Source organism: Balaenoptera borealis (assembly GCF_965194805.1).
Source record: "Balaenoptera borealis genome assembly, chromosome: 3".
Lineage (NCBI taxonomy): Eukaryota > Metazoa > Chordata > Mammalia > Artiodactyla > Balaenopteridae > Balaenoptera > Balaenoptera borealis.
The window spans coordinates 157,544,208-157,558,704 of record NC_138866.1 but is presented as its reverse complement, the minus strand read 5'-3'; the positions used below and the strand labels follow the sequence as shown (position 1 = coordinate 157,558,704).

The 14,497-nt window shown below is 53.2% G+C and overlaps 2 protein-coding genes across 4 annotated transcripts in view; one reads left to right on the top strand and one right to left on the bottom strand.

The window, feature by feature from the left end:
• PITRM1 (pitrilysin metallopeptidase 1) overlaps positions 1–5,144 on the top strand; it is a 32,056-nt gene extending 26,912 nt beyond the window's left edge. For 2 of the 3 annotated variants that reach the window (XM_082386007.1, XM_082386006.1), the window contains 6 exons: positions 725–1,190; positions 1,684–1,796; positions 3,197–3,322; positions 4,135–4,280; positions 4,495–4,597; positions 4,680–5,144. In XM_082386007.1, the coding sequence (XP_082242133.1) occupies positions 725–1,190; positions 1,684–1,796; positions 3,197–3,322; positions 4,135–4,280; positions 4,495–4,597; positions 4,680–4,773 (1,048 nt within the window). In that variant the 3' untranslated portion in view covers positions 4,774–5,144. The remainder of the gene's footprint in view (positions 1–724; positions 1,191–1,683; positions 1,797–3,196; positions 3,323–4,134; positions 4,281–4,494; positions 4,598–4,679) is intronic. The other variant, XM_082386008.1, reaches the window with a different exon arrangement.
• Positions 5,145–5,758: 614 nt separating this feature from the next.
• PFKP (phosphofructokinase, platelet) overlaps positions 5,759–14,497 on the bottom strand; it is a 72,854-nt gene continuing 64,115 nt past the window's right edge. Inside the window, exons 17-22 of the mRNA XM_082386043.1 lie at positions 12,432–12,596; positions 11,229–11,290; positions 10,793–10,904; positions 9,694–9,793; positions 6,184–6,286; positions 5,759–6,100 (exon numbers count right to left, since the gene is read on the bottom strand). Coding sequence (XP_082242169.1) covers positions 5,953–6,100; positions 6,184–6,286; positions 9,694–9,793; positions 10,793–10,904; positions 11,229–11,290; positions 12,432–12,596 — 690 coding nt within the window. The 3' untranslated portion in view covers positions 5,759–5,952. The remainder of the gene's footprint in view (positions 6,101–6,183; positions 6,287–9,693; positions 9,794–10,792; positions 10,905–11,228; positions 11,291–12,431; positions 12,597–14,497) is intronic.

Genomic DNA, 14,497 nt, shown 5'->3' with positions numbered 1-14,497 from the left:
CGCCCGTGCACTCATGGCTGGTGTCTCGGGGAACTTAACCACGGGGACCTTCTGTTTCCTCCATGAAATAGTCCTTTGCAGATTTAGGGCAAGGAGGGAGAGCATGTTTGCAAAGCAGTTGGTCTAGAGCCTAGAACACAGTGTTGTTGTCATGGTACCTGTTATTTCAACCAAAATAGACTTAGGATTTATGGCCAAAACCAGAAAGGATACAATTTGTCAGTGTGCTGTACGTATGATGGTATCTGTGATTCTGTAGAGTTCAGAAGAGCCACAGAGAAATGTTTTTTGGGAGCGTGGCAGTTCTTTGCCTACTTACGCTTTTCTACTTTAATGACCGATTCATTCTCTTCCAGACAATAATTACGTTTTCAGTCCTCTGATACTGTAGCCCTGAAGGCACTGTTGGAGATCTAGTCTCTGCATCCTCCTTGTTCTCAGGAGAGCATAGAGTTTAGCAGAACTGGCTGTTTATTGTCTGTAAGACACTGAGATAAGGGACAGGCTTTTTTGTACCTGGAAAACATGTGGTGAAGGAAGACGGCTGTAGTGTTGCCTTGTTTGGCTGCTGTTTTATTCGGTTTTTGTTTTTACGTTTACATGTAAACGTTTTTACACTTTTGAGCATTATTTTGTATGTGATTTATCTTTGTTTTAATTATGCAAAATGTAACATTTTATTTTTCATAGTAATGGTTTTCTGCACATAGACTTTTTTAAACAGATGTTCCGTGAATGCTACTCCCCAGCAGATGTCTCAGGTGGAGAATTCGGTGGACAGCTTCCTCAGGACCCTCAGCCGGAGTAAGAAGGAGCGGAAGCCTGTGCCCCCGCACGTGGTGGAGGTGAGGTTGTGCCCCCTGCCTGCCCGCTGGGCCAGGAAACCCAGTGAATCTAAACCCTGTAGTTTGGCCTTCGATCCTGTGCTTCCCTGTAGCCACTTGAGCCTTGCAGTGAAGTCTCCTGATTGGAGGGCCACTTGGGCTGGGGATGCAGCAGCCTCAGAGCTTGAAGCCTCGAGAAGATGTACCCTGACGCTTGTCGTGAGCTCTGTGCACTTCCTGGAACGTACCTTACCTGCTCACCTGAGCTTGGGCATTTTCTCATTTCTCTGGGAAACATTTTACTTTCAGAAACCTGCACCTAAGGGACCTGGCAGGCACTCCCTGGTCACGAGGAAGCTGGTGACGGTGAGTCCCTTCCGCTTAATGCCCTGCCCGCTGTGCATCCGTGGGCCCTTCCGTCACCAGCTGGGTGTCTGTTGGGTAGGACGGCCAGGTGCTGTCTGTGTGGACACCTCGTGTTCAGTCCACCTCTGGTTAAACGTCACTGCCACGTGGGGGTCACCTCCCCTCCCGTGCGCCCCGCTGCCCCTGAGCTCTGGTGGCTCTGGCAGCTGGCCTGGCTTGTCCTGGGGGAGTGACCAAGCAAGGTCACACACACTGCCCTGGGAATGGCGTTGCCATGATATGGTCCCAGGGGAGTCTGGGTTGGGGGTAGGATACCTCATCTCAGCTCTGAGGTGAGGTTGTGCGGGACGAGGTCATCAGCACCTGGCTGTTACGTGTGGTGACGTGGCCGGCCGGTGCCGCCCAGGGCGTCGCATTGCGGGGGTCTGGGTACTCGGGGGCACCTGCCCAGCTGGCCCCTGGGCCACACGGTGGTGACGGCCTCTGCCCCCAGGACCCCAGCTTCAAGCCCTGCCCGATGAAGACGCACTTCCTGTTCCCGTTCCCGGTGAACTGCGTAGCCGAGTGCATCAGGACTGCCCCGTACGCGGCCCCGGCCCACGCCAGGTGCGAGGGGGAGGGGCGCCGCTGGGGACGCTTGATGGTGGGTGCGGAGCAGCTCTGGAGCACGGACGGTGCTGCCGCCAGGCTCAAGGGACAGGGTGTCTGTGTGGGAAGTGTCAGCACAGCTCAGCTTCTCCGTCAGCTTGTTTCCGTGTTTACAGGAATCAAACACGCTCTGCCAGGCCATCAGGAGTAGGAACGTGTGTTTCTATATTGAATAGAAAGGTGTAGGTTCAGAAACAAAAACAAGAGGTACCTACTCCTGGGTGCTGGGATCATAGGTGTTTTTTCCATTCTTTTGTATTTTATAATTTCCTTTACGTAACAAATAACAGAAGTTTCTAAAAAAGATGCGTGGGGGGTGGAGCCCCATCCCTGTGGGGGATCAGGGCCTATCTGCACGGGGTCCCCACCCTCTCCCAGAGCCTCAGGTTCGCTCCTCCACTCGGCGTCCCCTCTGCCTGTGTCGCCTGCTCTGTTGTAGAAAGACCAGTCGGGGGGCGGGGCGGGGTGTGAGCGGGCGAGGCTCCCGTTGGGTCGGCCTGGCTGCCGTCCTTGCGGAACCACCTCGGCTGCGCTGGGGCAGCAGCTGTCACTGCTCACGATGGAAGCCATGGGGACGTGGGACCCCTGCTAGAAGCTCACACTGTTGGAGTGTTTTCTGAGGGAGGACGCCTTGTGTGTACACACGTGAGCGCACAGGCGATGCAGGGGTTTAATTGACGGGCCACACGTTCGCCTGCACCGCAGAGCCCAGTCACTGCTAAACGTTCCGCGTGCCGCGGCAGGTCAAGCAGGAGGGACGTTCCTGTCCCACCCCCTCACCCAAGCCTCTGAAAGTTCATCTTCCTCACATTTTTCTCCTAGCTTCTATTTTAAAATTTAAAAAAGGTCATGATGTATGAATTTTGTTCTTACTCAGACACACTTGCCATTGTCTTGGGTTACTCTGCGTTTATATATTCAGTACTGCCCTGCCAGCTGCGTTGTTTTTTTTTTTAAACAGATTATATTCTGAGCATGTTTTACCAGGTGTCCATTAGTTGTGATGGGAGTTATTTTTTTTTTTAATTATTTTTATTATATATTTATTTATTTTTGGCTGTGTTGGGTCTTCGTTTCTGTGCGAGGGCTTTCTCTAGTTGTGGCAAGCAGGGGCCACTCTTCATCGCGGTGCACGGGCCTCTCATTATCGCGGCCTCTCTTGTTGCGGAGCACAGGCTCCAGACGCGCAGGCTCAGCAGCTGTGGCTCACGGGTCCAGCTGCTCCGCGGCATGTGGGATCTTCCCAGACCAGGGCTCGAACCCGTGTCCCCTGCATTAGCAGGCAGACTCTCAACCACTGCGCCACCAGGGAAGCCCAGCCGCGTTGTTTTTAACTCACGTTTTTTTCATCTTTTCAGTCTCAAGATCCTGGCACGCTTGATGACAGCTAAATTCTTGCACACGGAAATTCGAGAAAAAGGCGGTGCTTATGGTGGAGGCGCCAGACTCAGCTATGGCGGGATCTTCACGCTCTACTCGTACAGGTGAGTCGGGCCGTCTGGCCCCAGTGTCCTCACACACGGAGCGAACTTCAGAAAAACGCTTCCCCTGTTGTCCTTGGGCCGGCGTGTAGCCCCACCCAGCAAGGTCCTTTTGGCTGCAGGCCTTAGGGACAGCGGGAGGGGACAGAAAACCCTGGCCTTAAATAGCTCTGGGGTTTGGTAACCAGGGTGTGTGTAAGGAGATGACCTGGAAGCTCTCCGGGGCTGGGCTGGGTCTTCAGGGCCAGACTGTTCTGCCCTTTTACGTCTCTGTTCTGTGGCCCTGCTGCTTCTCTGGCACCTCAGGGATGGAGGGTTTCTCTCTGCCCCCGACCGCTTCACGTCCCGTGCCATGGGCTGATGTGGTCATGCGGGGGCCACGGGTCTCGAGGGACATGAAAGACGAGGCGTTTCCCACAAGACGTCCTCAGGACCACATGCACGTGTGAACGAGGGGCCTTGGAGCTCTTTCTGTTCAGGGGAGGACCCTGGAAATTGGCCTCTGAGGGGTGATCATTGTGCCCTCTGGGTGCATCTTACGAGCGTCTTCTGTTCCTTCCGGCTGGTCCCCCCAGCTCTCCAGGGTCACAGCGGTGTAGTCAGGGATCAGGTGGCGAAGTGGGGGTGACAAGCGAGGTCTGCAGAGAGTGTGTCGGTGGCTTGTGTGGCCACATGTCAATTTCCAGAGTACTGGGTTGTCTGGACTGTTAAAACAGACATTAACAACCCCGAAGCGTGGAAGAACTGAAGTCGTGCCTGGGTGTCCCCTATACTTTTTCTGCCAAACATGTGAGTCTGACTCCTTGGGTCTCCAGGGACCCGCATTCCACGGAGACGCTGCAGTCCTTCCTGAAGGCCATCGACTGGGCCAAGTCTGGGAGGTTCACGCAGCAGGACATCAACGAGGCAAAGCTCTCTGTCTTCGCCGCCGTGGACGCTCCGGTGGCTCCTTCAGACAAAGGTATCTGGCGTAGGTGATGCACCTTGAGCTGCGGTGTCAACAGCCAGGACCCCCCACGTGGCTCCCTGGGCTCGCGCCCTCCCAGCCTCCATGCGTCTCAGCTGAGTCGGGAGGTGGGCGCGTGACGGGCAGCAGTGTGACCTTTGGTGGAAACAGGCTGTAAAGGGCCAAGGTGGCCACATGCCCCTCCATCCTGTCACTTGTGCTCACTCAGGCCTGGACTGCTTCCTGTATGGCCTCTCGGATGAGGTGAAGCAGGCGCACCGCGAGCAGCTCTTCGCTGTCCGCCACGAAGATCTGGTCGACGTGAGCAACAGGTGAGTAGGAGTCAGGTGGTTTAGTGCCCAGACCCTGCGACCCTCGCTGGTGCCTGAGTGACCCCCACCCGTCCACCTGCAGGTACCTGGGCGCCGGGAGGAGCACACACGGCGTGGCTCTGCTCGGACCAGACAATGCGAGCATCGCCAAGGACCCGTCGTGGGTGATTAGATAGCAGATGACCCTGACCCTGACTCCATGGGACTTGGCCCAGCCTTAGGCCTCCTGCCACTGAGCTCTGTGCTTTTCTGACCTTTAAGTTATTATTTTTTTGCAAAACTCTTGATCATATGTATATGTGATCATATATATGTATACAGCATTCTTATGATTTTGCCTGAGGTATTGCCTGGCAAGTCAGACGAAAACGTTTCTGTCTTGAAGAAGGAAATAGAGTGATCATGAAGAAATTAACTGAAATAATCATGCACTAAGTGCCAGAGATGCACAGATTATAGTTTTTAAGACTGTCTAATGCTATGAATGCTTATTTTACCTATTAATCCTAGAACACATACTTTAAAAATAAAAGGTGACTCTGACCTACCTATGCTTTATAGTCATCGTTATTTTAAATCACTTTTTGTTAAAGCAGTTTTTAGGGCCTTTATGGAGAAATGCACGAGCAAAGGGACAGAGGTGTCCCGACGTCTGCTCTCCACTCACCCCAGTGGTGGGGCCGTACCAAGGCAGCGGAGCAGCGGGTGCGGTGGTCGGGCCTGGAGGACGCGGGGCTGGGGAACGGCATCAACTTTGACTCCGGGATCTGACTCCTCCACCCCGTCAGGCTGTCAGACAGAAAGGAAACTGCCGGCCCTGCCTCGAAAGGAACTGAATCCCCTCCTCCTCCAGGCGCACAGCAGGGGCAGAGGAGCTCATGTCTAAAGACTCAGGTGCACATCCACCCCCGCCCCCCCGGGGGGTATCACCTTACCTGGTGCCCTGGTCCAGGGCCGTCCTGGTGCACTTGGCGAGTCACCCATGCGCCTGCCAGCCAGTCAGAGTGCCACCTCTTTCCTCCGGGTGCCTCTGTCCTTGCCTGTCTCCCGGCTCCCCAGAAAACATGTGCCTGTATCTGCCGACACAAAACCCTGAGAGCCACTCACACACCCTGAGGTTTTCAACTCCCACTTAGAAAACAAAGAAACCAGGCACTGTGGTTGGCTTTTAGCAAACGTTTAATTCTGCAGGATCCACAGTTTGTGAAGCAGGACACAGAAGACAGCACTGCTGACACCCCGTGCCGGGGGCCAGGGGACGGGGAAGGCGGGCCGCGCTCAGGGTTCACTTGGACGATGCTCGCGTAAAGTGCTCATAAATAACTTAAACGTTACAAAACGGGCAGGTGGGGCATCTAGATGGTGGCAGGCTCCTCAGGGCCACGGGGCTGCACAGGCTCCAGCTGGCCCGCATCCGACACCTCGAAGCTGGCCTTGTACTTGGCCAGGATCTTCATGAGGGGCCGCAGCTTCAGCCACCACTGCTCCTTGGGGATCCTGTGCCTGCGGGAGGGGGAGGGGTGGCTGAGCAGGGCCTGGTCCCCCCACCCAGCGGGCCTCCCTCCCCCAGGGCCCCGTGCACTTACTCGAAGTCTGTCTCCTTCTTCAGCTCGGCCACAGGCTGGAAGAGCAGGTTTCTTTTGCTTATTCCCAGCACACAGACGGAATCGTCACTTACAAATCTTTTTCCTATAAGACAGAAAAATGATGATGTAAGAAAATGAGAGGGTGAAGTCAAGGTAACGGCACAAATAACCAAGGTCTGGAGTGAAGGGAGGGCGAAGTGCTGCAGGCACTGAAAAGAAAAGAGGGTATTATGAAGATTTTCACGGTAAATTTTCTGAAAATTTAGATGAATTGAGAATTTCGTGGAAAATAAAAGATTCAAGGAACAAACACCAGCAGGTCTATAAACACTGAAGAAATTCAGCCGTCAGCTTTCCCTGCACAGAAAGCAGAGCTGGGATGCAGGTAGAGGTTTAGCAAACATCCAAAAATCAAAACAAAACTTGCCTTAGAAATGCTCTCCCCGGGGAACCCCCCGGCCTCTTAAAAGCTAGAACAAGGCTGCCCACCCCCCGCAATGGACAGGGACAGAGCGGATGGGGCCAGCCTGCAGTGAGAAGAGCATGCACAGCTGGGGGTGTTGGGGACGCACCCCAGGAAAGCAAGGTGGGCTTAGCACTAGCAAGTCGGCTGAAGGAAATTCAAGTGACTGTCCCATTCGACTCAAAAGTGTTATAGCCTTCACGACTGGAAAACTACTTAATGAACATCAGAGGTATCCAGTAACTATCAAAGACCATTAGCAAATAAGTTGCAGAAAGAAAGACTTCAGTTAAATATTAGTAAGAATTCTCAGTCATGAAACATTGAAGGCATTCCTTGTGCCATTAGGGTCGAGAACAAGACAGGAGTTCTGCTGTCACTATGTCAGGATTTCTCTGGAGGGAACAAACACCCACAAAAAGTATCAAGGAAAAAACCAAAAGGTCATATACAGATGCCATATGTGTGGATAATAAAAACCAAAAGAAAAAAAATGTATCTACAAATAATTACTAGAATTAAGAGTGTAGAAAGTTACTGATTGCAAAAATCAGAGTACAAAAATGAGTTGTAAAAAAAAAGAGTTGTATTTCTGTACACCAGCTGTAAGAAACTAATACCATTTGCAATAATATATATTTTTAATAAATTTATTTATTTTTGGTTACATTGGGTCTTCATTGCTGCTCGCAGGCTTTCCCTAGTTGCAGTGAGCAGGGGCTACTCTTTGTTGTGGCACGTGGGCTTCTCATTGTGGTGGCTTCTCTTGTTGCAAAGCACGGGCTGTAGGCGCTCGGGCTCAGTAGTTGTGGCTCATGGGCTCTATCTAGAGTGCAGGCTCGTGGCGCACGGGCTTAGTTGCTCCGTGGCATGTGGGATCTTCCCGGACCAGGGATTGAACCTGTGTCCCCTGCATTGGCAGGGGGATTCTTAACCACTGCGCCACCAGGGAAGCCCCATACAATAATTTATTTTTAAAATCACTAAGTCAGGAATAAACTTATCAAAAGATATGCAAGATCTTTATGTAAAACAATGCTTTAATAAGAACAAAAGGCCTAAATATATGGAGATTAAATGTTCATGAGCTAGAAGTTCAATACTTTAAAAATGTCAATTCTTCCTCCAAATGATTTATATTTAAATGTAACCACCCCCCCCCCCAAAAAAAAAATCCAGCATAATTGATGGACCTTGACACAAAGGGCCAGGAATAGCCAAAACTGGAAGAAGGCCCAGGTAGGACTTGCCCTACTAGGTATTAGTAATTGTTCACAAAACTGGAACATTGGCACGGATCGGTAACTGAATGCCAAAACATCAACCTAACAATCCAGAAATAGTCCCTTATGTTTTTGGATACCTGATCTATGATGAAGTTTATACTGCAGGGTGGGGAAAAAAAATGGATTTTTCAATGACTGGCACTCAACTGTACACATGGAAAATATTACACCTTAAACTGCATATCAGTTCAAGTGGATTAAAGAACTAAATGTAAGAGGTGAATATTTTAGTAACACAAAAAGCTCAAATTTTCAAGGACAAAGTTAAAAAAATTGGGTACATTAAAATTAAGAGCACTTGGGATTTCCCTGGTGGTCCAGTGGTAGAGAATCCGCCTTCCAATGCAGGGGACACGGGTTCGATCCCTGGTTGGGGAACTAGGTTCCCACACGCCACGTGGCAGCTAAGCCCAGGCACCACAACTTCCGAGCTTGTGCCGCGCGCTGCAAACTACAGAGCCCACGCACCCTGGAACCCACGCGTCACAACTAGAGAGAGAACCCGCACGCCACAACTAGAGAGAAGCCCGCGTGCCACAACGAAAGATCCCACGTGCCGCAGCTGAGACCCAGTGCAGCTAAAAAAATGTAAAAAGTAAAATGAATGTTAAAAAAAGAGCACCTCATTAAAAGATAACCTTGCAGAAAATGACAGGGTTTGGCACAAATGGGAGAGACACGTCTGCAACATGTGACTTAGACAGAATATAAAATATGAACTTCCTTATAAAATATTAAAAATTCCTCTAAAATAATCAAAATATTTTTAAATCCTAAGAAATGATATAGACAAAACAAGAAATCATCAGATAACATGAAGCAGTAACAGAATAAACAAGAATGATCCATAGGCAGGAAGGGCCTGGCGCTTCCCTCATAACCTAGAGGTTTAGCCACTTACAGCCACGGGGGTGGGGGGGCCTGTCTCAGTCCCACCCAGCGTCACAGCAATACTTCAAAGGTGACGGGTCCATCGGGTGTGGCCCAGGGAGGGAGGGGATCGCGCCCCACAGGCTCGCCTGTGGTGGGTGAGACTGGTCTGGAGAACCGGCCCACTCCTGGGTCAGGGCGGGACCCAGAGGCCCTGGTCCAGCCGGGTGGCAGGAGGGCAAAGGTGGGCCCCAGCGATGGTCTCAGAAGCCGGCCCTACAGCCGCATCAGAGGCAGGTCAGGGAAACGCACTCTGCTTCTCTCACCTAAACCACAAAACCAGAGCCTTTGAAGGTTTAATCCTACAAAGAGAAACCCTGAAGGAGAGCCGGGGAATGACATCACCAAATCCCAACGTTGCTGCCAGTGGGACGGAGTCAAACGTGGAGGGGAGGACCTGCCAAGGAGGACATAGTCCAGGCACCTCCCCATCCTCCGTCATTTTCTCCAAAAAGAGAGGCCGTAAGGAGTCAATGAAGAAGCCAAGTATCTTAAGTAAAAGCCAGTTCAGAGCGTCCACGAGGCAAAGAAACACAGCCAGGAAAGCTCCCATCTGGGGCCTTGCTGGCGGAGCCCTCACGAGCTGGCAGTCTTCCATTAAAGGAAGACAGATGTTGCCACATGACTGGAATGCCTCCCTCAGTAATGAGCATTTTGTTTCATTAATTACTTTTATTCCTAATTATAACCTGAGCCTTAAGCAGCAGCCGCAGAGTTGAGTGAGAGCTGGTTCTGTCCCGTGCAGTCCCAGGCCGGGTGGAAGCCAGGGAGAAACCGGGGCCCGGAGCACGGCCCCCCAGCACTGCGGCCGCCCCGCTGCCCACTTGGTACCTCTCCCCGCAGACTCCTTCAGCTTCGTGCTGATCCACTGCATGGCTCGGGCGGAAATTTTGGTTCCAAAGTTTCTATCAAATGGAGAAGGCGCCCCACCCTGTTGGTGGTTAGAAGTACCTGAATGTTAGTTACACAGCGACACCTTTCTGACTGTTAGTTTTTTTAAATGGAATAGAAATTAAAATGACTATTTAACAAAATTCACATCACATTTCTGAGAGACTCAAATTTGTAAATATGGGTTTTGGGGGGTTTTTGTTGCATATTTCTATCTCCTTGTATATGGCTGGGACCAAACAAACCAAAACAAACCCCATAACTCCTGCAGTCAAAGCCCAGCCCATCAGGCATCTCAGTGCTTCCCCGAAGGAGGAGGCTTTTAATCAACCAACTGGTCAACAAGCATCTTTGTTTAGAATCTTCAGCAGGATTCCTTAACCTTGTTTTGGGGTAGGTTACGGGGGTGGGGAGGGGTGGTCACAGTTCCTTTAAGAATCTGATCAACTCTGTGGGCTCGCTTTCACAAAGGCGCACACACGCCCACCAGTCAGTCCATCATGTAGTTTCAGAGGATTCAGTGCATTAATGGGCCCTGGGCTACAAGTTCCTAAGACACAGGACTGAGTGGTGGTGATGGACAGGCCTGCCGTCAGGGGACCGGGTCCCTCCACGCCTGCCGCCTGCCTTGTCGTCTGGGTGCGTTTACATGTGTACCCCAAGATTCTTCCCAAATCGCTCCAATTTGATGCAAACCTCAAAGAAGTATCATCTGTCTGAGATTCCAATTGAAATGGGTAATAAGGCCTGATACTGAATCAAGTACTTAATTTGAATGTCTATCCACTCAACTGGTGTCACTATTTATATGAAAGTAGATGGCTTTCCTTAAAAAGCCCATCTGCCCAAATATCACAAACAGTGGAAAGGATTCCTGAGGCTGGTGATATCTGGTGTAACAATAACACAGTTCAGATGTTGATTTTAATCATCTTGGAATTTACCCATGAATACACATTTTTTTCCAAAATGGCTAAAATAGGACACCCATCTGAGAAAAGTCACAGGCATCTGGCCGCCTCCCTAGCCCGCAGCCCACCTGCTGCATGTGACCCAGCACGTTCTTCCTGCAGTCGAACACCCCCTTGCCCTCCTCTGAGTAGAGCTGGTAGATGAAGTCGGTGGTGTAGTTCTCACTGCAGCTCTCGTTCCTGAAACACACGGCAGCTTGCTCCCATCCTGCCCACCGCTGCACACGGCCTTCTCTATCAAGGTCAGCGGCTTAGTTAAAGAAATGACTTGCAGAATCTTAAACAAGAAAACTGACTACACAGCAAAAATGAATTTTTAAAAATTACCGTCCAATTATTTAAATGCCTGCAAGTCTGAACACAAAGCAGCACAGTGACTCCGCTCATTTCTGCAGGATTCAGAGCGAGATCGTGCAGAGAAGTGGCCGCTCGCGGGGGGGTTAGGCGAAGCGGGTTCTTTCTGAGCAGCCGGGGCTCAGCTGGGGGCAGCCAGAGGCCCCTTACCTGAGCACGAGTCCCCTCTGGATGGTGGTCTTCATCTTCTCCGTCAGGTGCTCCACGTTGGACTAGGAAAGAGTGTTCCCTTAGACAGGACACTTTTATTAAGTGCCTACTGTGTGCCGGGTACTGTCCAGCCCTGTGACAGTGGCAGCGGGGAAGTCGGGGCAGCTGCTCCGAGTTCACCTCGTAGCGGAGAGGACAGCAGACGAGTGACGTATCAGCTAGTGACAAACGCCAGGGAACCTGTAACCCAGCAGCCCACGGCCACGGCAGGGGGAGGGGGGTGTCACTGAGGCAGTGCCACGCATAGCGTCCGTGGGAGACGCCCAGATGAACGGTTTCCCTTGAACACATCAGTGTGTGTATTCCATGTACTCGCCTAGAGCTGATACTTTCCTCCACTGCTCCTTATCCATTTCCATGACAGTGTTTTCTATCTCAGAGGAAAATACCTGTTACCTGACTATACAGAAACTCGCAAAACTGCCTACCAAGCATTTTCAGGCCAGGAGAAACCTAGAGACTCAAATCGGTGCACAAATTTTCTAAGGAAGGACTACTGTGTCTTGAGAAAGAAAATGTGCAAGAAAGGGAGAGAGTGACACAAAAGCAAACATGTTTAGAAAGAAGCACGCTGCAGGTAGTGAGTGTATTTCCTGTCCTGGCTTTAGCTGAAAACACCTACTTTGCTGCGTCCCTGCCTGGTCAAGCCTCCCCAGTGGGCGCCGGGCAACCCTCATTACGTCCTGCGGTCCCAGGGGACCAGGGGCTCCTCCGGGCAGGGGTGCTGTCCTCCAGGTGCTGCACATTTCGCCCCACTCAGCCCCACAGGGACACCCGAGCTCTGGCCATTGTGTGTACCCCACAGCCTGGACATCCGTAGCCATCAGCCGGCAAAGCACCGGGCCCCCTGAACACGTCCGCGTCCCTGTGGGTGTGGGGCCTTCCCAGGAAGGGCGATAACTGCTTCATAGACAAGAGTGTAAGAGACAGAAACTTACAAGCTTGGGTTAAAGAGCAGCAGGTGCCCTGAAATGTGTCTGTTCCTGCTGTTACCCTGTCACTGCGGACAGAGCCCTAACGCGTCGCTGGCGTGAGTGCAGTCAGGGAACAAGGAGGTGGGGGGCGGGTGCCCGAACCTGGCGCATCACCAGCGCCTCTGTCGACCCATCAGGCGGCAGCACCCCCGGCCCTGTGTCCGCGTACCTGCAGGTCCCGGATGTCGAAAGGCTCCTCGAAGATGTAGGCGGCATCGGCGCCAGCAGCCAGCGCCCCCATGTTGGCCAGGTAGCCGCAGTAGCCCCCCATGGTCTCGATGATGAAGACGCGGCGCTTGGTCCCGCTGGCCGACTGCTTGATGCGGTCACACGTCTGCACAGAAGGACACGGTCAGGCCACGTGCGACACCACCCCACAGCCCGGCCCTGACCTCGGTCGGTGCACTGGGGCCCCTGCGCCCTCTGCCCGTGGGCTCGCGGGGCTGCGCTGCCGGGCTTGTCGGGCTCGGGCAGCGGGCAAATCCCTTGCTTTATTTTCTCCTGGAAAGCCCCGAGGACACTTGGATCTGGCTGTCCTCAGTCTATCCCTGGACTACCTCCCGTGGGGCACCTCTCCCCAGAGCCGGACGATGGTTCCAGACCTGCCCCCGGAAGACTCGCCGATACACAGATGGCCGTCCGCCGCCCCCCACCAGGAAATGCCTGCACCGGGCCCTCGGGGACACAGAAACCCGTCCAGCCGCCGTCCTCTCTCAGGGGAGCCTGCAAGGCCACTGCCCTGGTCTGTCCACCACACACGCTCGTGTCCGCATCTGGCCTCACTCAGCCCTTCAGAAGCATCACACCAGTCCCCGCCGCCCGCCCCAGGGGCCTCTCACGGCCTGCTCGTGGGGGCTGGACTGCGGCCCCCAAAAACACCCAGGGCCTCATGCCTGGAACCTGAGACCGAGCCCTTATGTGGGAATGAAATCCAGGATGCGTGGTCGCCAGGACTGCAGGTCCCCTCTGCCAGGGGCTCTGGTGACACCTCGAGGCCTCTCTCCACAGTACAGGTTTCTGCAACTGAGTAATTCTCTGATTCGGGGGTGGGGTGCCTTCCTCGCTAGACTGCAAATCCCATGAAGACGGGAATCGCACAGTCAGCGCTCAGTAAGTAAGTGTCTGACAACGAAAGAAAGAAAAGCGGGCAGCATCCTGCCCCATCCATCAGCCAGTCACGGGTAACCGTACAGGGTTCCCTAAATCCGTCCGAACAGCTCTGCGTCCAGAGTGAAATCTTAAATGGGGGGTGGGGGTGGGGGCTTGGGAGACCAGGGGTCACGTTTCGGGGAAAAGAGGTTTGTGCACCAAAGTATAACACCGCCAATGGGAGGTCCTCACTCCAGTGCCTCGGGTTAAACGTGAAGGAGCGCTTTGATGAACAAACACAGGCTCCCTTCCATCATTCCTGACTACACTTTCAATGTGTTTGATGCATCATCACCCTCCCCAAAGAGTTAGATTGATTTAATCAAAATTCAGTGCGTGCTTCAGCCGGTGGGCAGCTCCGCGTTCTCCAGGAGCCAAGATGGGAAGAAGAAATCGCATCAAGGCGACCCATCTTGTCTTCCCGGTACTTAGGCGGGGATGCGGGTGCCCGGCAGTGCGGGGGTCACAGGGGGCGGGAGGGTTTCCACGGGCTCCTTTACGTGGCCTTCAAGCACTTAAACCTCCCTGCCTGGTCTTTGTCTCAGAGGAATTCAGGGCTGGGCGGGGGGGGGGGGTGCACAGGCCCCTCCCAGGGCTGCAGGTCACGTGGGTTCCTTTCCTGACCCAGCCTGACACTGAAGGCGGAGAGTCACCGTCACTAACGCAGAGAGCAGCTCTGTAACCACCTAAGGGCAAAGCCCCTCTCCTGCGAGGCGAGTACCTGCGTCTCGGCCCGACTCAGACGGTGACGAGGGAGCCACTGCGGGCACCTGACAGCTGACACGGCCTGGGCGGCTGGGAGCCCCGGGAAGCCAGGCGCTTGAACGCCTGTCAACTCTCTCATTCACCCAGGCTGTGTCTGAGGCTTGAGTTCACTTGATCTAAAAATAGCAAGTCCTCCCGGCAGCGTCTCATCCAATTACCGAGAGCAGGGCTGGCACGGAAGAGGCCGCAGGACCGCGCGCCCCAGTCCCTGGTGGGTGGTACAGGGCCGGCTGGCTCTGACTTCTAGGATGAGAGGAGGGCATCCAGGAGGGCCGACGCCCCTGCCCGGCCCGGACCAGCCCTGCCGCCACGGCCGCTGCG